Source organism: Candidozyma pseudohaemuli (assembly GCF_003013735.1).
Source record: "Candidozyma pseudohaemuli strain B12108 chromosome Unknown scaffold00014, whole genome shotgun sequence".
Lineage (NCBI taxonomy): Eukaryota > Fungi > Ascomycota > Pichiomycetes > Serinales > Metschnikowiaceae > Candidozyma > Candidozyma pseudohaemuli.
Window position 1 is genome coordinate 247,479 of NW_020194448.1, and position 24,257 is coordinate 271,735.

The window sequence follows — 24,257 nt, forward strand, 5'->3', positions numbered from 1 at the left end:
ACGAATAATGTTTTTTGAATTTTGAATTTTCGTCGAAATCCCTCCTCCCCGTCTTTATCTTTCTTTGGTAGCAGCCAAGAATGCGTAGGCACCGCACCTGACCTTCGTGAGACAGTGCGATCTGGGCCGCTGACGGCTGTTTCGGGACGATATTAACATCGATGTGATCGTCAGAATTACGAGAAGAAGAATATCGGGTTTGTTTAAGCGTAGCATGTAAATCGGGTGTCTTACACGGACTTCCCGTTTATCGGCGCCTCGCATCGGGCTTCGTATGCGCCCTTCTCTTCCCCAGCGCAAGCCACCTGCCTTTCTAGGCGAGCACCCAGGGCTCCCCACATCACATTTTGCACCCACTGCCCAACGGAAAATATATTGTGTGAAAAACGAGCAGAGCATCTGAAGATGGATGGAAGGTTAAATTTTACGAAATACTTCTAGAGTTTGGTTTATTTGATAATTTTCATCGAGATATAGGGGACGGAGGTCAGCCAGCATGCTGGCTATACGTATAGACGGGTAAACAGCCGTGCTGCTTGAAGTAACTCGTGAAGCATGGGTTATTGTGTCAGATCCGACCTCCGAGGCATCATCAACGAATGTCCCCTGAAACAAATTCGTGACCGTGCCTGGTCGCGTCTGGGCCTTTGTATATCAGCCCAGATAAGCTCACAAGACCGTCGAAACCTAAATGTCTCCTTAAGCCAAGTTCCTCGTGATCCAAGGAAAACAAGCTTTTCGTAGTAGATCTCATGATCTCTCTTAGTAGTTGGATTTCTCGCTGACTAAACGCAAGAGCAACTGCTGCAACTGGTCACGGCCCTTCGGACTTTCCCAGATCTTGTGTCCACTGTTTTCGGCGACAACCCATTCCAACAGGCGATCACTGATTTTCACCATGTCTCGCTGCCACTTGCCCCAGTTGAGCGAATTCTTGATCATAAAGTCCGACAGGATCACTGCCAAAGGAACCAGCTGGACATTTGCGTTCTGCACCTCGTTGAAGGACAAGATCGAGGCCGTAACTTGTTCCTGAAGTCTTGCACGAAGGTACTTGGGGCTGTAGATCATGTCTCTGCCGAAAACTCTGCTCTTGGAGGAGTATCTCTGTGGATGGAAGAACCAGTGAAGGTTTTTTACAATTCCCAAAGGCGACACAATACCACGGAGCCAGACTTTGAAGCCCTGCCAGGAGTCCATGAGCTCTAAAATATCCTTAAACGCCTTTCTGCTCTCGTTCTTCTTGTTGCTTCCGCTGAATGGGAAGTGTTTGAGTAAGTCCTCGTGCCAACTATCGACGAGGAAAAGCGAGTGAATCTGGCCCCTGTTTCTCAGAGCAAACACTCTGGAGTAAAGTCCGCCTTCATCAAAGCCCACAGCCAGGAAAGGCCCCTCGATCTTCTCGGACCGAAGAGCCTCCATGAGGTACTCGACGATGATGGAGATCGAAACTGGCAGAGGAGCGCTATCAGAGAAAGCATAGCCAGGTCTGTCCCAAACACAGAATCTCTCGATTTTGTTCATTTGGTAAAGTTCCTGGATCCATTCCTGGAACACCTCCGATGAGGTCTGCTGACCGCCTTCGATAAGCAAAACAGGCTGCTTAGCCTTTGATGGGTCGTCCTTTTCCCCGTCTTTTTCAGCCATGGGAGCGTGGACATCACCGTAACAGGCCAAATGAACCTTGAATTGACCCTCGTTAACTGGGATCATCTTACCCCATGGTTTCTCATGAGAGTCAAACCCCTCAAGCCAGATGGAGAGCGAGATACACCAAATCACCCACAACAAAAACAACTTGACCGTGATCTTGATGAGCATAATCAAGAGCTCCGAGACCGATCTTCTCTTCTCGACCCTTCCGGTGTACCTGATCTCCTGTTGTGCCTTTCCACGCTCTACTGACCAGTCAGCAAAGCAGTTCAAGGCAATATTGAGAAGCGTCCAGAGCCAAAGGAGGTTTCCAAAAGCACCCAGCTGGCCACGGAGGTATGGAACGCTGAGCAACACAATCAAGTCAACGAACACCAAACCGCAACTAACGTAGCCTAGCAATCTTTCATAGTAAGCTGGTACAGCAAAACACCAGAGGGTTACGGCACCGGTCAATATGTTCAACAAGGCCAAGTCAAAGTCAAGCGGAGACTTGCCCCGGCGATTGAAGAAGGGTATCGAGATGAAGTCCGAAACAACCACCAAGAATAGCAAGAGTCCGTTCACCGCAAGCACCGCAAAAAGAACCAGCCTCAAAACGGCAATACGGTGCAAGTTCAATGGCAGCACAATTGGGTCATCGGGGTCCACATAGCGTCTGCTGGAGATCAATGGCTCCCGTTCAAGATCAGCACTGGAAGACCCACGCTCCTCTTCGGAAGGTCTTTCTGGGGAAGTCTGACGTTTAGGCGATTGCGGCTGTTCCTCCTGAGAGGCAACAACAGAGTCCGACATCGCTCGATCGAATTATAAGAAAAGCACTAATTTGTGTCTGTTTAGGGGACTAGCAATCTACAAGGGTAATGCATCACGTGCACTGGGTGCAAAAAAAGGTGGAGGTCTATCACGCGCTGGCTATCGCATTGCATTGACGTCTTATCGTATAACCACTTATGTCACTAATAACCATCGGGTCCACTTCCGAAAGTGATGGTGTCACTTACTATGATGTCAATATCACATTGCCATTGAGGGCGCTCACAGTCTCCAAAAGATACTCCGACTTTGGCAATTTGGTCAAACTGTTGTGTGAGGACTTAGGGATATCCCTGGGAGAGTTCCCATACCAACTTCCTCCAAAGGGGTCCTTCTTCACAAGCAAGGCTAAGCTTGTCAATGAGAGACGATTCAGCTTGTCTGATTTCTTGAACAGTGTCGTTCGTGACAGAGACCTTCAGAACAGACCAGCTGTCCACAGTTTTCTCCAGTTGCCCTCAAACTTCAAGTTCACCCCGGCTATGTTCGAGGAAGAAGGCATCAGTGACTCCAAGTTTCTAATTGATGAATCGCCCGAGGAGATTGATAATAGTCAGTGGCTCAAGTACCTACGTCAGGTTAAATCTGCACTCGCTGAGCTCCCCAGAGGAGACGACATAGCCTCGAGGTCGGCAGCCAGAGAGCATGTCAACAAGTACATTCAACCTAATATCCAAAAATTAGCATCGGCTCTCTCGCTACTCAATCTGACTGGCGCCATTGACTCGTCGCAGTTCAGCCAGAGGACTTCCTCACTCAGGGAGCTCCTGAATGAGACAGAGCGGTTGATTTTCAAGAGAGATGTGGCGGCTAAGAAGGAAGGGTCTCCTCATTACGCTTTCAGTAAGAAGCAAAAGGATCATGCGAAGGAAACCAGCTCCACGGCTGATTTGGATAATCATCAGCTTCTCCAACAGCAGCAGCAGATCCACAAAGACCAGGATCAGGAGGTTGAGCAGCTCAGGAAAATAATCGCTCGTCAGCGAGAAATTGGAGAGACGATAGGCAGAGAGGTTGAGGAGCAAAACGAGATGCTCGATCGCTTCAACGACGAAGTCGATGCATCATCAGACAAGATGAAGGATGCCAGAGCTAGGGCGAAGAAAGTGACTTCTTGAGTGATTCGCTTTATTGTGCTACTAGCAGGGCTTTCCCCGGTGGTCAGTATAATCTGCCATCTTCATTGAAAATGGCGAACATATCCTGAAACCAGAGAGCCTAATCAACGATAGCTCTTGAATTTTCCGAAAATTGACGAAGCCAGTCAGAATTCGAGGCAGCATGTCTCCTCGGTTGGCATGTCGCTCAAGCCCTACCACCAGGCGCGAGAGCGCGACTATATAAGGCGCTCTTTTGTCGATGAGTAAAAATACTACCCTTTTTTCACTCCAAAATGTATGTTGCCCATTTGCAGTAAGAAGATGATAAACAACTCGCCTATATCGAGAATTCATGAGAATTAAAAGTTTAACACCAAGATCTACGCTGAACTGCTCTAAATTTCTATTATGGTACTAACCGTCTAGTATAGTTGAGGATGAGCCTGCTTTAAAACCTGGCCCCACTTCTCAATGCCCTCTTTTATTTCTTCTTCTTCAAGCAAGGCAACGCACAAACGAGCGCCTACCTTGTTCCAGCCAAGGCTGTCTCCCTCGACTTCGAAGTTGCCTCCTGCTGCAATTACGACGTTGTGTTCTTTTTGAAGCTTGGATAGAACCTCGGCTATATCCACGTCTGGCGCCTCAATCTCCACCCAGACAAAGTAGCCGCCGTCACCACCATAGTACTTTGAGTACTTGGCTGGAAGGGCTTCGTCCAAAGCTTTTTTAAGAGTCACAGCTCTGCTTTTGTATGTCTTTTTGTAGTGCTCAATCGTCTCGTCTAGGGTGCCATCTTCAATGAAGTGCTGAACGACGACTGAATTCAATTGGCCTGGAGTACCACCTGACTTGTTGGCGCCAGTCCCCGACAACTGAAGTGCCAAGGTTGGTGTGGCTGTTTCCTGCCAGCCCACACGAAGTCCTGGAGCGATGATCTTGGAGAAGGAAGAGTTGGAAACGGTGTTACCGAACTTCCATCCTTCTGGAAGGGTGTCCTCATCAATCTGACTTAGCTTTCTAACTGGTGGCTTGCCCTCGTAATTGAGATGGTCGTAAACATCGTCAGAGAGAAGGAGCAAGTCATGTTTTCTTGCAAGTTCAATGAGCTTGGATCTCGTGGCATCCGTGTAAGTAAGGCCACCAGGGTTCGAGAATGTTGGTACCAAGTACATCACGTATCTGTATTGTTTCCTGACACCCCTACCTGTTGGATCTGGGAAGATATTGATCTCCTTGTCACCAACAGGCTTAAGGCCGTGTTTATCGTCCAACTCCGTCAATTTCTTCTCCAAGAATTCAATGTCTATGTCAAACTCACCGCCGGGTGTCTCCCGGACAGCGGTCATCTTGTTTTCGAATCCAGCGTCGATAAACGCATAATTGATCAAGAAGTAGGTAGGCAGGACCACGAACGCTTGAAGAGTTGTCTCTGTGTTGGTAGTCGCCAAAAGGATATTCTGTGATCCATATGAGGATCCTCCAGTCAAGTTGATTTGGTCTGGATGTAACGAGGTTCTTCCAAACTGCTTGTTTACCCAACGAGCCACACTTTCTCTTGCCGTCAAATTTCCGAGGTCAGTTCCATACTGAAGAGGATGGCGGTTCTCGGGATCAGACTCGTAGTCAGTGTGGGCTGTTTCGCTGATGACTTTAGCAAAAGCTTCCGAAAGCGCCTTCTTGGGCAAAAGATCAAGGGTGGGGTGGCCCTTGAAGAAGTTGATCTGCTTTGGCATAAAGAAAGTAGTCTTATCGAGGTACCGCGGAATTTGTGCGGAGAGCTGGGGAAGTACTGCCCTAGGAAGACGGCCAATTGACAATGAAAAAGGAATTTAATTACTTCACTTGCGCTCATTCAATACTTGTTATTCTATTCTAACCGAACAACTTTTTTTGTGATAAGACGTTGGGAAGTGCAATCAAGTCGAGTGAGTTGTGAAGGCTGCATCAGTGGATTGTTTTCCAAGTATTTTTAAATTTTGGCAAATTGTAGTGTCACAATCACATCGTGTCTGGTTTTCGGTTATGAGGTTAAGTGCATCATTATTTGATCCTTTCAATGTTAAATATACTACAATAGATAATTGACAAAGATTCATGGATTCTCACGAAATATGCAAACTGAGAATCATTACTTTGATCCACCATGTCCTGAATGACGACGTTACATCAAATAGGATACAGAAAAACAACATAGCTTTACAGAAAGAAGCAATTTAATTTCAGAATGATCTGTCAACTAAATTCTAATTACAGTGTCAATATTGGCTTTCCACCCTCCGTTTGCTTTTTGCACCCATTCATTGGGAGCAATTCCAGGCAACTTGAACACACTGAATCTTACCCAATGTTACAGTAGCACATATGAGGAATATAAGATAGCTGTTACCTCAGTTATATCAATACTGTCGAAAGGAATCCGTCTTATGGGTTCCCCAGACTGTTGTGGTGTACAGGTGCCCACTGCCCAATTACCTTCGCACAAAAACTTTTTATAAAGCATAACCATACTACCGTCCATCAATTACAATATATAATGGTGACTGCGGCCGGTGTGATTCTCAGTACCGTTCTTGGTGCTTCGGCCAGAAGGCTCCAAGTTCAGCTTGTGGGCAAGCAATTCGGCAGATCCTGGGACAGAGTTCCAGGTTACGTCTTGTCGATTGGTGCCTTCTTGGGAGGCTACGCCATTTGTGACCACTTTGTCGAGAGAAACAGACACTTGTTAACTAGAAGATTGGCCCAGTTGCGTGAGCAGAGGGCTCAAGTTGATGCATTCCACGAGTTTGACTTGGAGGGCGACCACAGAATCACTGCGTCTAAGAGAACCAGTAAGTTCTTTGAGTTGTTCGACAAGTACGGTCAGAACTACAAATAAGCTCACAAACGTCATCCCATTACTTTCACTTTTGTATTCGTATAGTTGCATCACCACTAATATAAGAACGTGGCCCTTAGCATGTCTAGATGTATTATAGTAGTACAGAGCTTCTTCACTCTTCGTCAGCTTTATCGTCGTCAAGACCATCGTCGTCTTCGTCGTCATCCTCGCTCACAGAGTCATCGCCGTCGCTGCCTTCGCTAGCGGACGCATCCATATCACTGTCGTCCTCCTCACCTTCCTCAACACCACCTGTGTAGGTTCCATCCTCTTCCTCGTCGTCACTATCGCCACCGGCCTCGGCTTCCTGTAGGGCGGGCTCGACAACATCAGCCTCTGTATTTTCGGTTTGCTTCTCACGCAACTTGGCATCAAACGAGTTATCTTGAATCTTCATTCTCCTCACGAAATCATCGATTTCCTGGTACGATTGTTGGTCGATCATACTGAACTCAAGAACCTTATCCTCACCATCGGCGCTGGCAATTGTCACCAACATGTTGAATGTGAAACGGGTGATGTCCTTGTAGGAAATATCTCTGATGGTCGAAAATTCTATGAGAAGAACAGGTTTCTTGAAACCGAAAATCATGAAAGCGGTCTCCTCGTTGGTATTGAGAAGAAGAAGACTGCCTTCTTTGGAGCCGTTGTAAGCACTAGCCGCCACGAAATCGCAAATGTTGTTTCCTTTAGTTGAGATGGCGATAGCGCTATCAGCGTTGAACTTCAAAGTGTTCTGCATTGGCCTGGCCAAGGGCATGAAGTTGTGAAGCTCAATACCACATAATCCAAATTGCCTTTGCAAGAAGAATATGATTTGCTCATTGATGGGCTTGATAGCGTCACCTTCGGAATCATCCTCACCAACCTGATGCTCCGCATGAGGAGGCACCTTGCCATCTTCGATAAGCTGTTTTTTGATGACGTCTAGGTTAATGTTACAGATAATAGGGTCATTTTTGGCGTCAAAAGCAGCGTGGTCGTTGAGCCAGAGACACAACATAGCCGTATCTTTCTTCGTCAGCACAGTGGAATGGCCCAAAATAGGTGCAAGCATACAAAGCTTGATCGCTGATTTGAGGCCCGTTACCGACATTTCGGGAGTCTGGGTTGCTATGTTGACGATCGAAAGCACTGGATGCGGGACATTGTCTGGCGAGATGAGCAAATGGAATAGAAGGTTGTACTTTCTTCTTATTGGGGAGCCAAAGGACAAGTTTGTCAACTGAAAAATGATTTCTTGTGGATTCACAGGGCCGGAAAATTTGACATGGTGTGGGTTGGGCTGGCCGTTGTTGGCAGAAGGTAACTCTCTAGGTTTGCGTTGAGGAGTTTTCCTCTTTTTGGGGCTGGTCAAGTGCTCGTAGAGCTCATCAAGAATCACCTGGCTCGAAGGCTGAGCTGTTACAAGTTGGTTGATTTTGATCTGCAACGCAGTCGGTAAAGTGTCGACCCACGACATGGTGACCTTCAGCTTGTTATGGTGTAACGCGAAGTAGGTGGTAGGAGATTGAAGTTCGCATACACCTTAAGATGGAGCTGGCCGAGCCAAAGCGGGTTTCTCTTCACGAGAAAAACTCCCGTATTTTGACCTTGTTTCCAAGCTGGGCCTCAGGACTTCTTCGGCGGCGTCGCTACGTAGAGAAAATATATGAGTACATGGCTGGGTTCGAGGAAGACTTGGACGAGCTCAAGCTGGATATAGAGAGGTTTGATGAGGAGGGGAAGTTATTTGAAAAGGCAGACGTTGTTCTCGATCTGAACAAGTCGATTCTTTTAACGTACGCCTTTGGAGACATGTACACGAAGGCGTTGGCATTAGCTACTGGTGGAAATATCCGGGCAGATGTGCTTGGAGAAGGCGTGGATTTGGAAAATGCAGCAGAAGAGTATTTCACGGGAAAACAGGAAAAAACGTCTCCACCGATATTTCTCAGGGTCTACAATGAGACAGTGGTGGAGGAGGTGCCTGAGAAGGAGACGAACAAGTGGCTTGAGCTACGACGCATGCTAGCCGAAGTCGGGCTTACTTTGAAGCTTGACACGAAGACCGTTGAGCTTACTGAGGAAAGTCCAAAAGAAGAAGAAAGAAAATGGCCCCAGGGGGAGTTTGTCACTGTGGATCCATACAACTGGTTCTGTTCGAGCGAGGAGTTTCTCGATGAATATCCCCCAACAGGCGCAGAAATCCCAGCTGAGGACATCATCAAAGATTACGAAAGAAATGACGAAAACGGTCTCATACTCGACTTTCTTCTGAGGCGTCAGCCCAAAGTCTCCGTCGACCCGCTTCCAATTTGCACCCAATTGTTAGCGGTACTTCTTGCTGCCTATAACTACGAAAGTGTGCCTATCCGTAAAGAGAAGGTGACGGAAGCATGGCAAATCCTTGAGGCTCTAAGCATCAGCTAGTGTGAAAGAATTGGTCGTCAGTTGATGCTCCGTTCATGCGCTCGGTGAATGAAATCACGCATTGCCAGAAACAACAACTATAAGTTTCAAACAAAAGTTGCTCATAGCAAATGAGGAAAGCTCAAAGTACCTCAAAAAGCAATTGCTGACATCGTTTAGGATCTACAGTGAAGAATCTACTCACTTTTTCAGACGCCTTGCTTAAATCATGTCTCAGGTCCTCGGGCTCGCGACATATCTATCGTGTGAACCACAAAAAAGTTTGTTCGGGCCCGTAATCAGGCGGCCATGACAAGATAGAAATAATTTTCATCATGACGACTAAAGATAGACAATTCGTAGAAAAAGTTGAATCCCCAATACCAAAACTTTCTTGAAAAGTGTGCTCTTCTTTGGCGTTGTCGGCGATCCTGCCTATGTACTCATTTTTTTGGCTAATTTTTTTCTGTTCGTTCAACCTATTCCGCTAGCTTCTCAACATACACCACCCTTATCCCGCTTCCTTTGACCTGAAGCATCTAATTGTCCATATATAACAGCTAAGCACACTCTCATCGCTTAGATTCCACCCTTGCATTTCAACTTATCACCGAAGTTCACCCATATCATTTCGGTCTTTATGAATCACTAACGGACCCTACACTAGTTCCGAGCCAAAGTAAGAATCAGCAGCATTATGTCCACATCGAAAGTCACCACGCCGTCATCATCCAAGGCTTCGACCAAAAAGGACGGTTCTGCTCCTCGCCAGAGCCGTTTCAGAGGCGACGTTCCTGCCTTCAACCCAACAGGCCAGTCGCCATTCGTTTTGGCACAACAATATCAAACTCCGCCCCAGGCATTCCCACAACAGCAACAGCCTTACCAGCAGCATCCCCAGATGATGTACGGTGGCCAAGTGCCGGGCGCATACATGCAATACATGGGTTACCCTGAGTACATGATGGGGTACCCATACTATCCCATGCCAACGACGCCATTCCCACAGCCCTACATGGCGCCACATATGAACAGCATGAACGGCATGAACGGCTACATGCCTCCCAACAACAATACGAAACAGAAGAAGTTTTCCAAGGGCCACAATGCATACAATAATAGTCATAATAATCACCACAGTCATTACGCCGACGCTCCCGTCGAGGATCCTTATGGACAGCCCGCAAAAGTCAATGATCCTTACACGGCCCGCTCGGTGTCCCCCCAGACAGATGCATATCCTCCTCAGCAGGCACCAGAACCAGCCTCTACACTTTCTGAAGAGACTCCTCCCACCACACAAGTCATAGAACAAGAGGAGACGAAGCAGACAGAAACTGAAGAGCCCAAGCTGAAAAAGGAGGAGTCCGTGCCTGTCGGAACCTTCCCACTTCTATTTAGCACTTCTCCCGAGGAATACTCTAGTGCTAGATCAGAGGCCGCCAGCGAAAAGAAGAATCTACTTGCATCTAAACTTGGTCGTGTGCAGAAGTACGTTCAACAACAGAAGACCCAATCGGGTGGCCTCGCCAATCTAATCATCAACAAGAACGCTACTTTCACTGTCCTCGACCACAGCACCGGTAAATCTGCCACCCAGCTTATATACCCCGCAGAAATTGCCAACTCTGAGTCCGCTGACCAAGAACAACCTAATAATGATAACGACCTGAACGACGCAACGACAAGACCATCGAACTGGGCCTCTGTGCTTCAGAGCACAGCTACCAAGAAGGTATCCAAGAAGACCGCATCAGCATCCAAGACCACTCAAGCTGCTGTCGAGAGTAAGTCTGCCTCTCCAACACCATCCATAAACAACGGGCCGCAAGCCCTTGGGTTGTTGCTGTTGAAGATGTTGTTCGAGCCCGAGTTTTCCTTGAACTCATACCCATCATATTCTATCAATCCAAGAGGATTGACGAATACGGGTAACATATGTTACATGAATGCTGTGCTCCAGTGTCTCATGTTCTGCGAGCCATTCAACAAGCTAATTCGCTATGTTGATGAGCACGCTGTCGGCTCTCTTGACAAGACCTCCCAGCAGCCTATTGTTGATGCAACCATTCATTTTATCAAGGACTTTTTAAAGCTTACAACCCAAAATGGTTCCAACGGCAGCAACGGTTCACTCAATAGCCATGGCATTGTCGTCGGTAGGCCGCTTTCTCCCGAGGTTCTTTACCAAAAGCTTGTGGAGAACACTAAGTTTAAGCATCTCAAATGGGGTCAGCAAGAAGATGCAGAGGAGTTTTTGACGTACTTCTTGGACGGTCTTCATGAGGACTTTGTTCGTGCAGAGGCTACAGTTCCAACTACACAGGTTGATGAGCTCATAGACTTTTGCCAGCAAAAGCTTAATGACAGTGCAAGCAAGCAGAACGTTAAAAGCAAAATTAAGACTGCTTATCGCGTCACCAAGCAGTCACTCAACCACGGCGAGGAAGTCGAAGCCCTGGATGAGGAAGAGGAGACAAACGGATGGTCAGAGGTCGGCAGCGGGAAACGGGTTTCCAAAAAGCGGGTTGTCGATGTTGAACCATCACCCATTACCCTGATTTTTGGCGGCAGGTTCCGCAGTGTGTTGACCATACCAAAGGGCAAGGAGTCCCAGTCTATCACGGTCGATCCTTTCAGATGTATGCTGGTTGACATCTCCCAGAAGGACGTGACCACTATAGAAGATGCATTGTGGAATCTGCATCAAATTGAGAGGATTCCGTTCAAGATCGACGCTGAGCGTGAGGTTACTGCCAAGAAGCAAACCTTCATTGACCAGCTTCCAGAAGTGTTGCTTCTCCAGCTCAAGAGATTTGCCTACCAGCAGGAGGCAGATAACCTGAGCAAAGAGGGCTCTTCCGAGCCCAACGGCAAGGAGTCGGTGAGCTACGGCACCATCGAAAAGGTGATGAAGGACGTCAAATTCGACTTGGACTTGGAAATTCCACCCGAGTGTCTTAGCTCAACGCTTCGCTCCGCCGACCCTAAGCCCGCCTACAAACTCGTGGGCGTTATATATCACCACGGCCGAAATGCTGAGGGCGGCCATTACACGTGCGACGTCTACCGAAATGGCATCGCCGAGACGTCGACGGCGAGCGACAAGAAGTGGTTGCGGATCGACGACACATCAGTGGAGGCGATTTCGTCCGACGCTGTGGTGGAAACCCCCGAGGCCAAGGACAAGAGTGCGTACATTTTGATGTACCAGAGGAAGTGAGATGAAGGAAGAGTCTCGGGGCCACACGAATAGAGTAAATAAACAGCAAAGAAACGAGATTCTCAAGCCCCGGCGCCCATTGTTGCGCCGGCGTAAAAATAACTGGCTGCAAGTCCATCGGCATGCCAAAACAGTGGAGAGACCCACAGTAGGGGTCCAACTGAGCATTGCGGACCGCCACAGCCAGGTACGAAAAAAGCTGCACAGCGTCCAAAAACAGATAAGGGGCATTACCGCCTGAGGAAATGAGATGCCTCGAAAGCTTAAGTCAGCAGCACAGCGTGTTTATGTATTAACGAAAGCAGACGCTGCTGGCTGCAAAGAAGTCTAAAGTGTGAGACACTATGTGGATGTACGTCAACTGTGGCTGACATGTTTCTGCACAGGCTTGACACGCCGGTGCAGAGAGGCTAAAGGAATAACTGTGGGCAATTCCAGGATGCAAAAAAAAAAAAAAAATACAAAAGTGTAATGCCCAAAACGGAAGGACAGAACCCAGACGTGCAACTATATAAAGCGGGCGGGCGCCGGCCCTCTGGCTCTCCATATCGTCTCAACTTTCTTTCGCTATGCAATTGACTAACATCGCTGCCGCTGCTGCTATTGCCGGTGTCGCTGCCGCCAACAATGTCACCCTCACCACCCACATTGTGGTGACCGACTACACCACCTACTGTCCTGAGCCAACCCACGTTGTTTTCAACAACAAGACCATCACCGTCACCGAGGCCACCACCTTGACTGTCAAGGGTCCTGTTACGATTCCAACCACCGTCGTTTCTCAGAAGCCTACTCCAGGTGTTCCAGCTCCTGAGACCACTGCTCCTCACCAGCACCCATCTTCTAGTGCTCCTCACCAGCACCCATCTTCTGCTGCCGAGACCACCACCAAGCCAGGCCACTCTGCTCCACACTCGTCTGTGGCTGGTGAGTCTACTCCAGGTGCTTCTCACCCAAGCTCTGCCGCTCACGTCTCTACTATTGAGAACAACGCCGGCAGAGTCGCTGCTGGTGCTGCTGCTGGTTTGGCTGCCATTGCCGCCGCTCTCGTTTAATTACTTACTTTCTCCTTAGCTTACCCTCTTCTTTCGCTTAACAACTAATAAATGGATTTCGCTACACACGCCGTAAGCTCTACTTCTGCTCAGGAAAGTCCTTCTGGGCCCTCACCACCGGGGTGTAGGGGTGGATCACAACATTGTCAAAGTCCCACACGTCCTCCTTGGCATAGACGTCGTTCTTCAAGAAGTCAATGACATCTGCCTTCTTTTCTGCTGCAATTGTAAACGCAGAACCAGCAAACTGGCTCCGTTCCTCGTCCTTGAACACTGGACCAGCACTAGTGAGAGTACCGCTTTGGAATGGCTTCGGGATACTTTGGAAATGCGTGGGTCTAAACTTGAGTCGCTGGTTGACAGGCTTATCGTAGATAATCACAAGCCACTCGAGTTTCTTCAATGCTTTACTCATGGCAGGAGGATGTTGTGGTTGAAATTTTCCGCCCCGCATTCAAGCCTGCCCAAACTTAATTTGCATAGACTTAGCACTGCAGCACCTCTATGTGGCAATTGGTCCAAAGTTTAAAGATCAAAAAGAACATTTGAATAACGGCTCCTCCGGAGCTCTTGCCACCTGCTTCTTCACATACGTCATCTGCGCCGTTTTTGTGGATGGTGCGAGACTTGCTCTTGCCTGGATTCCTATAATAGAGCCGTTCGCAATCTTCTCATCACTCAACCATGCTTGCCGGAAGACGTGCTATTGTTACTGGTGCCTCGAGAGGCATCGGGTTGGCGATTTCCAAAGGTTTAGCCGAATTGGGCGCCTCCATAACCTTATTGGCCCGAGACTCCGACGCAATGTACGACAACGTGAAAAACTTAGCCAGACAGGAATACCAGGAGCATAAGTTTGTAACTTACAACCTTCTAGACTTGGCCCACGGCAAGGAGCCCGAGAACCACAGTTTCTTGTTGGAGGCCTTGAACGAGTCCTCCATTCTCGTCAATTGCGCCGGTACAACAACCAATACCCTCTTGGCTAGAGCTCCAGAGCGGTCCATCATCGATACCATCGACACAAACCTTGTGGCGCCGATCATTCTCAGCAAGTTGGCAATCAAACCATTCACAAAGATTGGCAAGCTGCAGAAGCAGAAGCCGGTCATCGTCAATGTTTCCTCTGTGCTTTCCTTTACCGGCCTTAGCAGTCCAGGAACCACGGTCTATGCAGCCCTGAAAGCTGGTCTTTTGGGTTTCACCAAATCGCTTGCCAATGAGTTGCGGGGATCCATCCGTGTCAATTCCGTCTTGCCTGCTTTGGTGAAGGAAACCGACATGGGTAAGAAGGCTCCAGCAGGAAACAGCTTCCCTGTCATCCAGATGAAGGATGCTGTCGATAATGCCATTGAGCTTGTGACGGACGAGTCTTTGAATGGTCAATTACTCATTGCTGACGGAAAGGGTCACCGTTTCTTAGAGCCTGCCCAGTAGACACTTTTTTATTTATTACAGGTCATATAGCTCCCATGCAACGTGATCAATGTCCATGTCTCCGAGCACCAGGTCTTCTCTGAAGAAGTGCTTAAATAGAGCTTTCGATAGCTTGTAGCCTTGTGGGTCTTCAAGATCACGGAACCACACAAGAAATTCGATTACCTCGTTGTACTCGCAATTGTGTGCCATTAACGTCCCCAAACTACGACTGACCTCGGTGATTTTGGCCCCATTGATGTCGAATAATTCGGGTTTGTCGAGATAATAAGCATGCAAAATTTGGGCATTGGTTTGAAATGCTAGAATGCGGTGGTGGATGTTTTTGAAATCCTCCAACACCAATTCAACGCTTCGGCTCTTCAGCGACACGCCCTCGAGATAACGAACAGCCCTAACGCAATGCTTCAACATGTAATCGACGGTATTATTTATAGCGTCAAACATATCCTCATTTCCACCGTCAAACGAATTGAAGACACAGTCTCCACTCAAGGAAAGCCAGGTTCGTAGGAACTCAGTGAAGTCATTGAGTGAGGCTCGGAATACCATTAGTGATCCAGATGACGTGGACGCTGAGTCTAAGCTTTTCTTGAACAAACTGATGATCTGTGCTAGAATGGAAGTCAAGATGAAAGTGTTATGCGGGTGTTGGGGATTCAGTTGAAGTTTATCATAGATATGCTGTAAGTCGATCCCATCAGTAAGAAAAAGCCGGTCTGTCTTGGCAAGAATCTCAATAAATATGCTATCATATGATTGGAAGCGTTTGTTGCTGGCATCCATGGTGGTGAGCTTGCAAAGCTCACACAATCGTCTCCAATAGCCGATGTTGTGGAAGAGCCAAAAAACAGGAAGGCTCGGATCGTGCTGAGCCACTTCAGTTGTCAACTCAGATACCTCTCGCTGATCGATATCCACTGACAGGAATAGAAAGAACTCGTAGAGAAGGGTTCTCAGGAGAGAGTATAGTTTTTGCTCTTGTAGCCAATGTACCAAAACTGGCAAAAGGCAGTAGAAGATTGTCCGCAGATTGAAGACCAACAAATGTATTAGATAGCCGTAGAGCAAGTCCGTACGATGAGCCTCCGTCACGGATTCCGGCTCCATAGTGAGCCAATCGTCTATGTCGTCTGAGAGTTCATCATGGTACTTCTGTAGGTACTTTGGTAACGTATCAGCATCAAACAAAGCGGTTTGACTTAGTCTATAATGAGAGCTCTTTGTACCTAATGTGATGCATTTGCCTAATTTGTATGATGCTAGGCTGGATAATTTGGGAATTCTGCTATTCAGTGAGGTTTGCAGCCATGCGAGTATGATGTTCTTGAAAATAACAAAGATTTCCTTGTACGCCTGGTGCAATTCAGGGCTTAGATAAGGCTTCAACGATAAGAGTCGATCATCGGAGGTTGCTGGACTGATGAAAGTGAGTGACTTGCCATGGTTTCTCTGCACAATATCGAAGCTTTCAATATCGAGATCAAATTTGGATGGGTACTTGATGTAAATGTCTGTAAGGGCAGCGATCTTGGAGATAAGCGGTCGGATCATCCGTTTGCATCGTAGTATGCTTAGTGTATCATTTGCAGGCTGCCGTTTGCCCATTTTATATCATTACATATATGTGTATTGACAGAAGGTGTTGATCCAGTTAGATACATAGCGCGAATGAGGTACACCTAGATCTCAGCCAACTCCTCATCATGATCATATTAAAGTGGGCCGCATTGGCCGGTTTGGTGGCATCCCTGGATATCATAGGAGTGAAACCTGAAGACCAGCATCTATATAAGGCGGACAATGGAAAATGGGCATGTCTCCTGGACCCATCTATAGTGCTTGACCATAGTCAGATCAACGACGATATCTGTGACTGTCCCGATGGATCAGACGAGCCAGGCACTGCTGCATGCTCCCATTTGAGAAAACAAGGTTTCTACTGTGCCAATGAGGGATTCTTCCCAGGTTACATTGAGAACTTCAAGGTCAATGACGGCGTCTGCGATTACGAAATCTGTTGCGACGGTTCCGACGAATGGGCCAGTGGTAAGTGCCCTAACAGGTGTGCTGAAGTGAAGCAAAAGTTTGATAATTTTGTTCAAACACGGAAGACTGACATCGACAAGGCATTGAGAATTCGTGAACAGTATGTTAGAAAGGCTGAGCGTGCCAAGGCTGCTGTCGTCCAGCAATTGGAGCAGATCCAAGAAGAAATAGCCATTCTTGAAAGTCAGCTTGAAAAGGAGAAGAAGAGACTCGCGGATGCAAAAAAACGTGCTGAACAAGGCTCAGAGGATGAAGGTACGGTGAAGCAAATCTCAGAGTTGACCACGCAGCTCCAGAGCTACATCAAAGACTCAATTGCTTCCGAAAAAAGAAGCAAGTCAACTATTAGCAAACTTGAGGGTCTCTTGAATGACTTAGTGGAAAACTACAACCCCAACTACAACGATGCCAGTGTGAAGCAGTGCGTCAACCAGTTCAGAGAATACATCACTGGTAAGGAGGAAGAACCGGAGAAGTCCTCGTTCTCAATAGAGCTGTTTACTGAGAAGTTGAAGAGCCTCAAACCACCTAGCTTGAATCCGCAAGATTACATTTCCATCGAACCCACGTTCGACAACATGTTGCATCACTATTTCACGAAATTCGTCAACACATTCAAGCCAAAGACCGAGGAGCACGAGCAAAAGGAGGAGAAGTCTAGTTCCCCCGTCAGCAATAAAGAGATCACCAGCATCGAGAAGTCCATCGAAAAGTTGGAGAAGGAATTGCACTCCAAAAAGTCAGAAGCCTCCATCTACGAAGACAATGTGACCAAAGTTTTCGGCAAGGATGACATTCTCAGAGCTGTCGAAAAAGAATGGGTCAATCGCAGGATTGGCGAATACAACTACAAGATTGGATATCTAGACTCCATTTACCAAGATAATACACTTGTTGGGCGTTTGACCGGTGTCACAGGCTCAACGTTGCATTTTGAGCACGGAGTCAAATGCTGGAATGGTCCACATAGATCAGCCTATGTGGATATGATATGCGCTGCCGACAGCAGGATTGTTTCTGTCAGCGAACCGGAGAAATGCCAGTACAGATTCTTGTTGGAAACTCCTATTGTTTGTGAAGCAATGAGCGAGGAGGATATTGCAAGAGAATTCAAGCTCGACCCATCTGAGCTCTGAAAATAAATCAATCGAATGTGATTTTCTTACCCGTAAACTTGACCGCCTTCATCTTTTCGTCAGCAATCTTCTTGGCCTCCCAAGAAGGATGCATCTTCTGGCTTGCAGTAGACGGAGGCTTCTTTTCCAGCTTAGGCGCCAATTTGTTGGCCTCCTCTTGTTCTCTAGCGAGACGGGCTTTCATGTCTCTCTTTCTTTGTCTCTCCTCGAATTCCTGTTGTCTCTGTTCTCTCTCATTAAGAAGCCTTTGCTTCTCCTTCTGAACGTGATTGGCCTTCTTACCGTACTTCTGCTCCCAAATCTTCTGTCTGGCCCTCTGACCTCTTCTGTTCTTCCTCGTGGTGGTTGCTTCCTTCACAACCTTATCGTTATCCACATCGTCTTCATCATCGGAACCTCCCGAGTAGTAGCCAGTGGCCAATGAAGGAAGTTTGTGTTTCTTTTCTTGCTCCTTCTTTTCCGCTTTCTCCTTCTTCTTCAATTCCTTTAACTTCTTCTTCTGGGCTTTCTCATCCAACTCGTCCTCACTTTCCTCGGAGGGCTCCTCGTCTGTGATTTCGTTGTAATCCACATTGGGGTCAGCCTCAAAGTCGCCTTCTCCATCAGAACCAGCAACTAAGTTGTCGTAGGCAGCATACTTTTCGAAAGCTTCCTCAGCATCCATTTCTTCATCTGAGCCACTGGCAGCGACATCTTCCTCTTCACTAGCGGCATCGCTTTCCTCCTCACTTTCAGAATCACTGTCACTGTCACTTTCGCTTTCACTGTCACTGTCATCATCATCATCGCTATCGTCCTTGCCCGCCTTCTTACCTGTAGAGGCAGATCTAGTGTTCTTTTCATCCACAGTCAAATCACCTCTGACCTTCCTGAACGACCAGTCAATCTCCTCTATGAGCTTCTTCATATCTTTGGCGTTCCAAAGCTTGGAGATGTAGCCGTTGGCAATCTTGTCGTCTTGGCAGTGGTCAATGAAGAATCGACTAGGATTGGAGGGATTCTTCTTGTTGAGGATTTTGTCTTTAATATCTTCGGGAAGATAACTAGGTGGCGAGCTTTTCAATTCTTTGGTGTTGAGTACAGCGGCAATGAATATCTTGACAAGCTTAGCTTCCACCATGTAGTTCACAGTCAAGGCAGAATTGAGTAAGTTCCGAAGAGACTCGTGGGTGTCATTCTTCCAAGCACGCAGATCAGTTTTCATCTTCTTGAGAACCTCACGATGAAGTTTGAGAAACGATCCGTGGAACTTCTTCTCGAACAAGTCTTTCTTGAGAGCATGGATCTGTTTATGTGCCTCTTCTCTCGTCTGGGGTAGCTTCTTCAAAAGCTTAGCGTTTTTCCGGGCATTCAAGAGCTTTTTGGTTGATTGCAATCTCGGAGTAGTTTTGAAAAACTTGGTTTCTATGAGATCGAGCTTCCATAGCTCGTTTTTGTTCTGCTTCATGGTAGTACCGAGAGATGCGAGATGAGCATCGACTATTTTCGCACCCACCCTAGTCCACAATAATCCTGGAGTAGACCTTCAAAGTATTTTGAAGGGGTATTTTCTTTCGTTCTTTCAAATTACTTAACTTTTCTTAACAAACGCGAAGATCTTTGATTTCATCGTAACTTTCATCCTGGTAACCAACTTTTCACTCTGGCGGGCTTCTCCAGATAATACTGCGAACTTCAACTACATGAGCTCAACTGAGGTGGCCACAGGGCAGACGCCCAAGAGACAGAAAAGAGCCAAGAAGGAGAAGAAAGTGTCACCCAACAGATGTGAATACTTCTTGGAGCAAAAGAACCGCCAGTGTGCCATGCAGCGCAAGAAGGGCCACAAGTTCTGCTCGGAGCATATGGTGCATGATGATTCCACTCCAGCTTCTGAGGTTAAGGGTGAGAGAGTTCCTTGTCCGCTAGATCCGAAGCATACCGTATGGCTTCACGACTTGGAGTTTCATTTGAAGAAATGCAACGCCAAACCCAAGGAGAAGCACGACCCTTGGTACGTGAAGAACTATAACACCAAGTATGGAGACGAGGAGGTGGAGAAAAGCGACGTCAAACTGCCTGGTCCCGAGGATTTCCAGAAGGTCATTCCCATCATCAAAGCTTATCAACAAAGACACAGTCCTCTTCGTCATAAGAGCAGTTCTCATCCTGGCTTAGACTCTTGGCTCGATGGGAAGGAGAATCAGAAGCATATAATCCAGCAGCTGTCTTTGGTGGGAAACATGAAGGAGAATGGACTTCTTTCTACTTCGGCTTTTTACATGGAATTTGGTTGCGGCAAGGCCGAATTGTCCAGGGCAGTCAATGCATGCAACATCCATGATTCCAAAGAGCTCCAAGAGAGCTATGGTTTTGGGCTCATAGACAGAGGCACCAACCGTATGAAGATGGACAGCAAGATCATCAAGGACTGTGAGGAAATGAAGATCGAGCAGATGCCAAAGATTAAGAGATCTAGAATAGACATTGAGCATCTCCATCTTGACAATTTCCTTGAAAGCGAAAAACCACAAGATGTCGTTTGCATATCCAAGCATCTCTGTGGTGTAGCTACAGACCTAACACTCAAGCTGCTCTTGCATTCATCGCTTCTACACAACGGCAACTTTCATGGCTTGTTAGTGGCTATGTGCTGCCGTCATATATGCCACTACAACCAGTTACTCCCCGACTCAAGAAGCTACCTCAAAGAAAATGGGATCAATAACGAGCAGGATTTCATCACTCTCAGAAGAATTGTCACCTGGGCAGTCTGTGGAAAACGAGATGATGGTCCTAACGACGATAGTACGCTACTGGCTAGCGAACGGGAAAGCCTAGGACTCGCTGCAAGGAGAATGATAGACGAGAGCAGGGTCTACGCCGCTCAAAAGGCCATGCCTGGTTACAACGTGGAGCTCTTCACGTACACAGACAAGGCCATCACGTTGGAGAATTCGTGCATCTGCATTACAAAAAAGTAAACGGTTCCACCGATTAATATATTTGCTAATTAAACAACCAAAGAAACAAATACGCTTAGATCTTGGTCTCCTTGACACCGTGCTTCCACACAGCGACGAAAGGAGTGGTACCGTCCTCACGGTAGTTCAACAAGACAATCATGGCGTCTGGGTCCATAGACTCACCAGTGAAGAACTCCCAGTCGTTGAAAGAGCCAATGATCTCCTTGACGTAAGCCTGGGCACCCTTCTCGAAAACCTCAACCTGGTCTGGAGCGTTCTCGGACAAGTGAGCCTTGACCTGCTTCATGTAACCCTTGATGTAGGTCAAGAAAGACTTCTTGTCGAAAGAGGTCTGCTGCAATCTGAAGGAGTGGACAACGTTGTTGACGGTCTCAACACCCTCCTCGAGGTCATCAGCACCGTCCTCAGCGGAAGGGTTGGCACCAATGTCGACATCACCACCGTTCTTGATCTTGATCATGGAACAGTCGGCCTCCAAAACGACACCGTCAACTTCCTTGATGTCGTAAGCGTCGGACAACAACTCGTCGTTAGAGACAATGTCAGTGTAGATCAACATTTTATTAGGGTCGGTTTTGTAGATGCAGCTTTAAAACTGGAAATGCGGTAGTTATATACTCGTGGAAAATTTTCTGTATAGGCGCGGCCACGTGAGATGGGAGGGTTACCCGGCAGCGATGGGCATACGCTACGGACTGAGATTCGGTCAAATCCGAGGAAGCAACATTACAATAGCCCAATTCTACGGCCGAATTGTGTCTTTATTGAGTGATTAGGTTGATTAAGCGGCAACTAGTCAGTGGTAAAGCGTAGCTTAAATGCACGCGAGATGCCCTTAAGACACAGGCAGACGCACCTTTTTCGCAGCCAGCCTCGCCTTGTTTTCTAGAGATTATGCAAATTCGCCAGCAAATGCCCGTCCGATCCAGCTCTTGATGCGGTCAAATACGACGTTATTACCATTGTGGTAACGGATCAGGTGGTCCGAGTCAGGGAACACCATGAAGTCGAAATTCTCCACGCCAGCGAGGTTGAAGTCGTCGATGAGACTAAGACTGTTTTGAAAATGGACATTATCATCTCCGGAGCCATGCATCACTAAGAAGCGCTTCACATCTTTGAAGTTGGTCATGTTGTAGATGCTAGCGCTTTCATAACCGCTAGGGTTCTCTTGTGGGGTTCTCAAGTATCTCTCCGTGTAGATAGAGTCGTATAGTCTCCACTTTGTCACGGGAGCGACTGAGACACCGTAAGAGAAGACATGATCAACATTGTCCGTCTCCAACGTCTTCAAGGTCAAGAAGCCTCCGTAGGACCAGCCCCAGATGGCAATTCTGCTGGAATCGACGTATGGCTTCTTTGCCCAAATCGATGCTGCAGCAATCTGATCAATTGGCTCGTAATGACCCAATCTATCACGTACGATGAATTTGAATCTAGAGCCCAATTTGGAGTCGTTGGTGTTGTAGCCAGTACCTCTTCCATCGACAGTCACTACAACTGCATCAAGTTCAGAAGCAATAGCTTCGCTGAAGCCGACGTCGAAGGTCTTAGTCACAGTCTGAGAACCTGGCCCACCGTAAACAAAGAACAACACTGGATACTTCTTGGAAGGATCGAACTGGCGTGGTTTTGTTTCCTTTGCATTGGCCAAAATTTCCCCACCGGTGACCTCGTCAATTCCCAAGTTAACCAGGAAATACGTTGTTTGTGGAACGTCATATTCCTCGAGAGTAACCGAGATTTCGTGATTGTTTTCAATCTCTTGTACTATCTCTTTGGAGTGAAGGTCAATTAAGTTTTGATAAGGAACGGATGGACCCTGGTTGGAGACTAAGGCAAATCTGGCGCCAGATGAAAAGGAGGCACCAAACCAGCCCTCGGCACTGACATCAGTGACATTCTTGATGCTTGGTTGTTTTTGCGAATGGATGGCATCGGTGAGGCTCACAGAATAGATATGTCTTTCAACAGAGGACTTCTTGGTGGCCAGGAAATAAATCTCGTTATTCAGGAAATCGAAAACATTAGTTAACACCTCCCATTGTCCGCTTGTAAGTAGCTTGCCTTCGGAAGATTCTGGTGGAGAGAAGTAGGCCAAGTGATTGTAGCCTTCATGCACAATGAGATCAATATAACCATCATGCTTAATACCGGCAGACTCATTGCGCGGAACATAGATGGCATTTGAAGTGACTTCGAACCAAGAGTCCTTAGCATGATGCTTTCTAACAAGCTCTCCCTTAGAATCGTCAGTGTTCACCAAAAACACCTCCAATTCATCACTCGCTCTGTTGCTGGTTTTGACCAAAAGGTAGTCGTCAGACACCCACAAGACCTCAGTTATGAGTTTGTCGTCAAATGAAGTATTAAGTTGAGCAACTCTTGCCTTTTCAGGCTCAGATTCGGCGCGAGCTTCAAGGTTGTAGAGAACCAAATCAACCTTTGGATTAGGGTAGCCCGGCTTGGGGTACTTGATGTTGACAAGCTCTGGATATTCCTCAAACCCATCTTGAACATAGTAAGGAATGGGGAAGTCAGGAACTTCGCTGTCATTGAACTTCAAGAAGCCCAACTTATCACCTTGAGGGGACCACCACAAGACGATGTCTGATGCGAACACTTCTTCTTCGTAGACCCAGTCAGGCTTTCCGTAGAAGGTCTGTTCACCTCCGTCGTAAGTAACTTGTATGATGTCACCTTGGATGAGGTCCTTGATAAAGACATTGTTCTCATAAATGAATGCAATTTTGTCGGAAGTAGGCGCCCAAGAGGTGACAGCTACCCTGTCTTCCGTGTTGAACAACGGAGCAATGGTCTGGGTCTTGACATCAAGCACCCAGTAAATAGCAAAAGATGAGTGTCTCCAGCTTTTAACCGTCTCGGTTTTGAGAACTGCTCTAGTGAGGTCTGGAGAAGCCACCAATGCATCGATGTCATACGTCTCACCGTTGTAAGTGAAAGAGCTGCCCTCATGAAGAACATAATGGAAGTCTGAATCCAAGATGCTCTTCACAACATAGGTAGTGTTATCTCCTTGCTTGTCCTCGAGCAAGTAGGTACCCTGGTCGTGGGTGGCAGACTCCGGAGCCAGAATCCACTGTAGGTTTTTAAACTGTGGACGGAATTTGCCCTCTCTGATGTGCTCCAAAGTAAGTGGGATTTTGCCAGACTGGCCGTGGGAGTTCCCTTTGGTGAGAAGAGGCGGTGACTCGAAGAAATGTGGAGTTTTCAGCTCATTAAAGGTGACGCTGTTATGGGCCGAAAAATTGTCAACGGCATTAATCAAGAACCCGGAACCCCAGATAATAGCGGCTATTAGCAGTAGTATGAAAGCTAGTGTTCGAAGGGTTCTTTCTTTCCTCAGCTTGAAATGCTCACCATGGTATGGTGACTTCTCGGAGATGTGATACTCCTTTTCAAAAGTCTCCGAAGACATGGAATTTAGTGGAAATAATAAAACAGGTTTGTGAAGTGAATATATGAAATGAAGAAGATGTGAAACTCGTATTAATCTTTAATTTTGAAGCCTCGCGCAGAGAAATGTCCAAAA

General features: G+C 47.2%; 16 protein-coding genes across 16 annotated transcripts; 8 read left to right on the forward strand and 8 right to left on the reverse strand.

Annotated features, from left to right (window-relative positions):
• Positions 1-762: 762 nt before the first annotated feature.
• C7M61_004444 (uncharacterized protein) lies at positions 763-2,448 on the reverse strand (the record flags this gene model as incomplete). Its single annotated transcript, XM_024859764.1, has 1 exon — positions 763-2,448. One exon carries the CDS (start codon positions 2,446-2,448, stop codon positions 763-765), a length of 1,686 nt encoding a protein of 561 aa, XP_024712146.1.
• Positions 2,449-2,606: 158 nt separating this feature from the next.
• C7M61_004445 (uncharacterized protein) lies at positions 2,607-3,587 on the forward strand (the record flags this gene model as incomplete). Its single annotated transcript, XM_024859765.1, has 1 exon — positions 2,607-3,587. One exon carries the CDS (start codon positions 2,607-2,609, stop codon positions 3,585-3,587), a length of 981 nt encoding a protein of 326 aa, XP_024712147.1.
• Positions 3,588-3,991: 404 nt separating this feature from the next.
• C7M61_004446 (2-aminoadipate transaminase) lies at positions 3,992-5,302 on the reverse strand (the record flags this gene model as incomplete). Its single annotated transcript, XM_024859766.1, has 1 exon — positions 3,992-5,302. The coding sequence occupies one exon, from the start codon at positions 5,300-5,302 to the stop codon at positions 3,992-3,994; it is 1,311 nt and encodes a 436-aa protein (XP_024712148.1).
• Positions 5,303-6,102: 800 nt separating this feature from the next.
• On the forward strand, positions 6,103-6,444 carry C7M61_004447 (uncharacterized protein; the record flags this gene model as incomplete). Its single annotated transcript, XM_024859767.1, has 1 exon — positions 6,103-6,444. The coding sequence occupies one exon, from the start codon at positions 6,103-6,105 to the stop codon at positions 6,442-6,444; it is 342 nt and encodes a 113-aa protein (XP_024712149.1).
• A 115-nt stretch (positions 6,445-6,559) lies between these two features.
• On the reverse strand, positions 6,560-7,909 carry C7M61_004448 (uncharacterized protein; the record flags this gene model as incomplete). The annotated part of the gene is made up of 1 exon (XM_024859768.1): positions 6,560-7,909. The coding sequence occupies one exon, from the start codon at positions 7,907-7,909 to the stop codon at positions 6,560-6,562; it is 1,350 nt and encodes a 449-aa protein (XP_024712150.1).
• Positions 7,910-7,980: 71 nt separating this feature from the next.
• On the forward strand, positions 7,981-8,859 carry C7M61_004449 (uncharacterized protein; the record flags this gene model as incomplete). The annotated part of the gene is made up of 1 exon (XM_024859769.1): positions 7,981-8,859. One exon carries the CDS (start codon positions 7,981-7,983, stop codon positions 8,857-8,859), a length of 879 nt encoding a protein of 292 aa, XP_024712151.1.
• Positions 8,860-9,535: 676 nt separating this feature from the next.
• On the forward strand, positions 9,536-12,061 carry C7M61_004450 (mRNA-binding ubiquitin-specific protease; the record flags this gene model as incomplete). Its single annotated transcript, XM_024859770.1, has 1 exon — positions 9,536-12,061. The coding sequence occupies one exon, from the start codon at positions 9,536-9,538 to the stop codon at positions 12,059-12,061; it is 2,526 nt and encodes an 841-aa protein (XP_024712152.1).
• A 569-nt stretch (positions 12,062-12,630) lies between these two features.
• PGA48 (Pga48p) lies at positions 12,631-13,116 on the forward strand (the record flags this gene model as incomplete). The annotated part of the gene is made up of 1 exon (XM_024859771.1): positions 12,631-13,116. The coding sequence occupies one exon, from the start codon at positions 12,631-12,633 to the stop codon at positions 13,114-13,116; it is 486 nt and encodes a 161-aa protein (XP_024712153.1).
• A 79-nt stretch (positions 13,117-13,195) lies between these two features.
• Positions 13,196-13,531, reverse strand: C7M61_004452 (uncharacterized protein; the record flags this gene model as incomplete). Its single annotated transcript, XM_024859772.1, has 1 exon — positions 13,196-13,531. One exon carries the CDS (start codon positions 13,529-13,531, stop codon positions 13,196-13,198), a length of 336 nt encoding a protein of 111 aa, XP_024712154.1.
• Positions 13,532-13,800: 269 nt separating this feature from the next.
• Positions 13,801-14,539, forward strand: C7M61_004453 (3-oxoacyl-[acyl-carrier-protein] reductase (NADPH); the record flags this gene model as incomplete). The annotated part of the gene is made up of 2 exons (XM_024859773.1): positions 13,801-14,486; positions 14,524-14,539. The coding sequence occupies 2 exons, from the start codon at positions 13,801-13,803 to the stop codon at positions 14,537-14,539; spliced, it is 702 nt and encodes a 233-aa protein (XP_024712155.1).
• Positions 14,540-14,568: 29 nt separating this feature from the next.
• C7M61_004454 (uncharacterized protein) lies at positions 14,569-16,161 on the reverse strand (the record flags this gene model as incomplete). Its single annotated transcript, XM_024859774.1, has 1 exon — positions 14,569-16,161. The coding sequence occupies one exon, from the start codon at positions 16,159-16,161 to the stop codon at positions 14,569-14,571; it is 1,593 nt and encodes a 530-aa protein (XP_024712156.1).
• Positions 16,162-16,259: 98 nt separating this feature from the next.
• On the forward strand, positions 16,260-17,592 carry C7M61_004455 (uncharacterized protein; the record flags this gene model as incomplete). The annotated part of the gene is made up of 2 exons (XM_024859775.1): positions 16,260-17,546; positions 17,578-17,592. The coding sequence occupies 2 exons, from the start codon at positions 16,260-16,262 to the stop codon at positions 17,590-17,592; spliced, it is 1,302 nt and encodes a 433-aa protein (XP_024712157.1).
• A 153-nt stretch (positions 17,593-17,745) lies between these two features.
• BUD22 (Bud22p) lies at positions 17,746-19,185 on the reverse strand (the record flags this gene model as incomplete). The annotated part of the gene is made up of 1 exon (XM_024859776.1): positions 17,746-19,185. The coding sequence occupies one exon, from the start codon at positions 19,183-19,185 to the stop codon at positions 17,746-17,748; it is 1,440 nt and encodes a 479-aa protein (XP_024712158.1).
• Positions 19,186-19,420: 235 nt separating this feature from the next.
• C7M61_004457 (tRNA:m4X modification enzyme) lies at positions 19,421-20,701 on the forward strand (the record flags this gene model as incomplete). The annotated part of the gene is made up of 1 exon (XM_024859777.1): positions 19,421-20,701. The coding sequence occupies one exon, from the start codon at positions 19,421-19,423 to the stop codon at positions 20,699-20,701; it is 1,281 nt and encodes a 426-aa protein (XP_024712159.1).
• A 55-nt stretch (positions 20,702-20,756) lies between these two features.
• Positions 20,757-21,263, reverse strand: TMA19 (Tma19p; the record flags this gene model as incomplete). The annotated part of the gene is made up of 1 exon (XM_024859778.1): positions 20,757-21,263. One exon carries the CDS (start codon positions 21,261-21,263, stop codon positions 20,757-20,759), a length of 507 nt encoding a protein of 168 aa, XP_024712160.1.
• Positions 21,264-21,596: 333 nt separating this feature from the next.
• Positions 21,597-24,143, reverse strand: DAP2 (Dap2p; the record flags this gene model as incomplete). The annotated part of the gene is made up of 1 exon (XM_024859779.1): positions 21,597-24,143. The coding sequence occupies one exon, from the start codon at positions 24,141-24,143 to the stop codon at positions 21,597-21,599; it is 2,547 nt and encodes an 848-aa protein (XP_024712161.1).
• Between the last annotated feature and the right edge of the window lie 114 nt (positions 24,144-24,257).